This window comes from Myxocyprinus asiaticus, chromosome 46, assembly GCF_019703515.2.
Source record: "Myxocyprinus asiaticus isolate MX2 ecotype Aquarium Trade chromosome 46, UBuf_Myxa_2, whole genome shotgun sequence".
Classification (NCBI taxonomy): domain Eukaryota; kingdom Metazoa; phylum Chordata; class Actinopteri; order Cypriniformes; family Catostomidae; genus Myxocyprinus; species Myxocyprinus asiaticus.
In genome coordinates, this window is record NC_059389.1 from 6,767,501 (window position 1) to 6,773,501 (window position 6,001).

General features: G+C 35.0%; 1 protein-coding gene across 1 annotated transcript in view; it reads right to left on the minus strand.

Moving 5' to 3' along the window:
• Positions 1-3,737, minus strand: part of chrm4b (cholinergic receptor, muscarinic 4b) — a 4,658-nt gene extending 921 nt beyond the window's left edge. Inside the window, exons 1-2 of the mRNA XM_051689738.1 lie at positions 2,420-3,737; positions 1-647 (exon numbers count right to left, since the gene is read on the minus strand). The exon at positions 1-647 is cut by the window's left edge and continues 921 nt beyond it. Of these exons, the coding sequence (XP_051545698.1) occupies positions 1-647; positions 2,420-2,477 (705 nt within the window). The 5' untranslated portion in view covers positions 2,478-3,737. The remainder of the gene's footprint in view (positions 648-2,419) is intronic.
• Between the last annotated feature and the right edge of the window lie 2,264 nt (positions 3,738-6,001).

Below are 6,001 nucleotides of genomic sequence, written 5' to 3' on the forward strand. Positions count from 1 at the left end.
TATTACAACAGGAATATAGAAAGCAGGGATGGTGGTTGCGAGGGTTACAGCAGGGTTGGCGAGGAGTAGGATGTAGCATTGGCCCTCTGGGACCTTGTGTCCGTCTTGTCCAACCTGCCAAAGCAGGATCGCTGGAGCCCAAAGAAGCAGAGATAGCAACCAGGCTGTGGCGATCATTGCACCTGCCCACCTTGCAGTACGCCTGGCTGGGTAACTTAGAGGCTGGGTCACGCAGAAGTAGCGGTCGAAACAGATCACTAGGAGGTTCATCACTGAGGCGTTACTGACCACGTAATCCACAACCAACCACAGGTTGCACATCCATGGACCAAATGGCCAGTATCCTTTAACAACATACACAGTGTAGAGATTCATGGAGAACATGCCAACGATTAGGTCAGAACAAGCCAGACTAAAGAGGAAGTAGTTGTTGATGGTTCTAAGATTGCGGTTGACTTTGATTGATAGCAGAACCAGCACGTTGCCCAGGACAGTTAGCAGGCAAAAGCAGCTGGTTATAAGAACAATGATGATAACGCCTACTATCCCATATGCCCAACGTGGTCTTCCAGACACAAAGAATGATTCTTCGGTCAGGGTGCTTTCTATGCTGTTGTTGAGCATGCTGGAGAAACTCGCTAAGGAACCTGCAACAACATAAAGGAAACTTTCTGTACTAATTCGTCATTTGTGATACTTCAAAAGCAGCATATTTAAGTAGACATTTGAACAAAATTACTTATATTAAATGATAACACTTTCCGTTAAAGGAATATTGCGGGTTCAGTACAAGTTAAGCTCAACTGACAGCATTTGTGTCAATGCTGATTACCACAAAAAGTAATTTCGACCTGTCCATCTTTTACTTAAAAAAAAGAAAAAGAAAATGAGGCACTTACAATGGAAGTGAATTGGGGCCAATTTTTGGAGGTGAAGCTTATAATTTTATAAAAGCACTTACATTAATTCTTCTGCAAAAACTTGTGTATTATTTGAGCTGCAAATTTGTTAACGTAATTTTTTTTTTATGGTCGCTTTAGGGTTTACGATGGTACGTTGTCATGGCAACGTAGTAGTAAATTGGATATAACTTTACACAGAAAAGGTTAATAAGTGATTTTATCACACTTTATCAAGTTAACATGTGTATTGTTTACATCTTGTGGGTATACTTTTGAAAGAGTGTTTATTTTCATGTTTACGGACTGGCCCCATTCACTTCCATTTTAAGTGCCTCACTGTAACCCAGATATTTGCTTTTTTAAAGAAATGATTTTTTTTGGTAATCTACATTATGCCACAAATGCTGTACATTGAGTTTAACTTGTATTCAACCCCGAATATTCCTTTAAGGTTACCTTGTTAAGAGATTATGAAGGGGTTCATTAATGACTTATAAATTGTTTACAAATGCATTATAATTCATTGATATGTGGTTATAACAATGTGCATAAAAAGAGTGACTTTTATACCATTACACCTTACTTTATAATTGCTTAATAACACCTATTCAACATTAGTAACCAATTAAAATGCACCTTAATGTAAAGTGGACACCTGTGCAGCATTTTTAGAGGAGATGTCAATATTAGAACCCTGTATATTAAAGTTAATTGTGGTTTAATGGTCATCAGGCTTTATGATATATGCTGTGAATAAGCATAAAGACCTGAAAAGTGTTTTTGCAGAGGACTTTGGGTAAATAGGCTATAAACCATTTTTAAATTAACATGACAAGGAAAGGGAGTCAATATAATTAATATAAACACAAATCAGACTTTTGCAAGATAACATTATTCCTCATTTTAATCGTCTATAATAGTCTATTTTGCTACATTGTGACAGAAATCATGAATTAAGGCATTTTATATTTTGATTAATATATTAAAGTATGAATAAGTGTATTAATTAAACATTTATAACATGCATGTTAAAATGCTCACTATTTGGCAAGTTTTAGATAGAAATATCCCTTTTTAAGCATGTTGCTATAACTGCATATAAATGATTAATAATGTGTTTGTAGTTATTCATGAACCCCTTTATAAAATCTTAACAAAGGGAACATTAATGTAGTTTTACCGTTTTGATAAACTGTAAGTGCTTGGACAATAATAAATAAAGTGACAGTTAACCCCAAAGTGAACGTTCTGTCATCATTTACTCCAAACCCATATGACTTTGGTTTGTGGAACACAAATGGAGATTTTACCAGAATGACAGCCTAGGTCACCATTCACATTCTTTGTAACATGCAATAAAAGTAAACTGTGACTGAGATAAACATACAGCATAACATTACCTTTTGTGCTACATGAAAGAAAGCAAGTCAGACTGTTTTGGGGGAAAAATGAGGGTGAAAAATTGGTCTATGAGCTATCCCTTTAACATGTTAAATCAAACAAACCAGAAAACTTACCACTGAAGACGAGCCATTCAGTGCATCTTGAGTAAACGCCACATCCAGCCCCCTTCATGATCTTATGCTCTGTTTGAATAAAAGAACCGCTGGGAGGATTTTTTTAGTCCCTCAGTAAACAACACCTATTCTCATCTTGACCTTTTGTCATCCAACCTTTTCACTGCAGGAAGAATTTTAGGAAGATAGTTAAATGTGGAAGTATTGTATTACTGCTAAATTCATCATGTTCGTGCTGGCTCTAAAGAGCATATAATGCAGTTCCTGTCATCTAAAGAGGAAAGCAGCAGTTACCTAATGAATGGAATCTAATTACCTGACTTGAGCAACAGCAACAGCTGTGTGGCGTTCAATGGATTACGCAATCTATTGTTGTTATTTTTGTTTGTTTTTTCATCATTATCTTTTATATCTACAGTACTGTGCAAAAGTTTTAGGCATGTGTGAAAAATGTTGCATAGTGAGGATGTCTTCAAAAATAATGACATAAATAGTTTTCATTTATCAGTTAACATCATACAAAGTCCAGTAAACAAAAAAGCTAAATCAATATTCGGTGTGACCACCTTTGCCTTTAAAACAGCACCAATTCTCCTAGGTACACCTGGATACAGTTTTTCTTGGTTGCTGGCAGATAGGATGTTCCAAGCTTCTTGGAGAATTCGCCACAGTTCTTCTATCTATTTAGGCTGTTTCAATTGCTTCTGTCTCTTCATCTAATCCCAGACTGACTCAATATTCAGTGGGGGACATCTGTTGCAGGGCTCCCTGTTCTTCTATTCTATTCTATTTGCAAAAGAAATGTTTGGGAGTCTAAAATGTATATTTATTATTGACACACTAAAGCTGAAGATATAAATAACCATCTTAAAGACAAATGTTAAAGAAAAAAGCATCTTATGTGCCTAAGACTTTTGCACAGTACTGTATATAAAGTTCACGCACAAAAACTACAAGAAACCACCCTACAATCCAAAAGAAATTAGACAGAAAATAAAGAAAATGAAGCCTTTTAATTGTACAATTTTTAATTCACCCCCCAATTATAAATGCCATAATGCATACTTTCCATTATTCTCAATAGTGATACTAATTACTGTAATATCTTTACAGTAGTCCAATTAAAAAAAAGATGTATCTGTATTACTGAGTTATACATAAAATAAAGTATATATACAATTTACTTAATACATAACTTTTTTTATATTACAGTAATAAGAATGAGATTTATTATTAGCATTACGGTAATGGGAACTTGAGGGGTGGGGCGCTTAAATGGATAGTTCACCCAAAAGTAAAATATTCTTTCATTTACTCACCCTCATGCCATCCCAGATGTGTATAACTTTCTTCTGCTGAACACAAATTAAGATTTTTAGAAGAATATCTCAGCTCTGTAGGTCCATGCAATGCAAGTGAATGATAGACAGAACTTTGAAGCCCCATAAGGCACATAAAGGCAGCATAAAAGTAATCCATATGTCTCCAGGTTACATCCATATATTCAGAAGAGATATGATAGGTGTGGGTGAGAAACAGATCAATATTAATAAGTCCTTTTTTACTATAAATTATCCTCCCTGCCCAGTAGGTGGTGATGTGCACAAAGAATGTGAATCACCAAAAACAAAAGTAGAACAATGTGAAAGAGAAACTGAACATTTATGGTAAAAAAAAAAAAAACTAAAATATTGCTGTTTCTTAACCACACCTATCATATTGCTTCTGAAGACATGGATTTAACCACTGGAGTCATACAGATTACTTTTATGCTGCTTATATGTGCTTTTTGGAGCTTCAAAGTTCTGTCCATCATTTACTTGCATTGTATGGACCTACAGAGCTCAGACATTTTTCTAAAAATCTTCATTTGTGTTCAGCAGAAGAAAGAAAGTCATACACATCTGGGATGGCATGAGGGTGAGTAAATGATTAGATTTCATTTTTGGGGGAAATATCCCTTTAATTGGCATGAAAATAAAAGCAATGCTTAACAAAAATAATATAAAAAAAAATAGGCTTAATTTTCTAATTCTATAATCTTATCTCCTAGTGATTTTGGGGTGAAATATGACTAACATGTTCTTGACAGGTTTTGAAAGATACTTTGGCTGTTTCTCAATGTGTGTTCTTAGAATTGCGAATTACCCTTCGTTTTTTCCCCACATGCCACTACATCTCTCACACAGTACAGTACGCATGACGCAAATTTCGTCAACTGCATAGTTGAGTATATTCTGAAAGGTTGAGCGCTAGAGACATAACGGCATGCAAAAAACAAAGAATACCCTAGCCTTTAAAGTGTAGCTATATTTGTAATCAATCAAAATAAATATCAAGAACAACTAAAATCATTTCCATATTCCCATTTTATTAAAACTCTTATAATCATCATTACCACAGGATCTTTGGTGTCCCACAAAAATAGTCTTTTACAACACCTAATCCTCATTTTCACTAAATAAAGAACTAACTACACATTTATGGTAAATCAAAACAAGACATCCCCTTCGTCTAGGCAGAAGAGGAAGCTGAAATCTGGTCTTTTCATGACTTTAGTTACAGTACCGATCCAGCAGTTAGAGCACTTACATAACCACACAGCCAACATGAACACATTTACAATTCTTAAAATGTCACACTTTCGTCAGCTATTCTTGCTTCTTTAACCTCCTCTGAAAAAACAAATCAAATTATTTGTCAGGTGACCTAATACTCTATAACAAAACCTGCATGAACTGTCTATATTAAAATAAGGTACGCATACGGCCAGAAATAAGTGAAATCAGGGCAAGATGTATATTTAAATGATGTTAGAGATCATATCTCAAGTTGGACCAGTTTTGCCAATGATAGTTGTCAAATGTTTTTATCATGTTGTCAATTGGGGTATCTACAAGCAAAAAGGTCATCTCTCCAACCAAGATGCATTTTTATTAAATCATGATTGCATTTATCATTCACACAAAGCAAAATAAATAGCAAAATGAAAAGCACCAACAAATCGACTACACTTTCACCAATATACCAATCAGTAACTAAAAACACTCAACATTCAAAAGGCTTATAAAGTAGCTAAAATAAAACTTAGAGTGTTCAGAAGAATCACTATTCTGGTTCTGTTGAGCATAACAACTGCTTTTGTGGTTCAGTTAGGAGAAGATTCCTTCAAGGCACCGAACGCATGGAAAAAACATCAAAAGGTCTGTGGTTTCCGAGAGGTTCCTCAGCTGCCATTGCTTAGAAGACCACAACTGAATCAATCTTATATCAAAAACCCTTCAAAAGGGTTACAGATTAACCATTCTTAAGGGGACTACTTTTTTACAAATTCAAGCCAAGCAGCTAAAATAACAGTAATTTTACAAGACATCTAATAAAACGTAATCTCAGACACAAACAAAAAGTATTTTTTTATAAATGCTTGTTAACGTAAGGCCTGTTAATGCTTGTTTGGACATACACAATGACAACTCATCGTTAGAGCTGACCAGTCACACTCATGAGAATCTAAACAAGCACAATAGAGCACAAAAGGCAAATATGTCTCGACAAAAACGAACCCCACCCCAAAATACACCG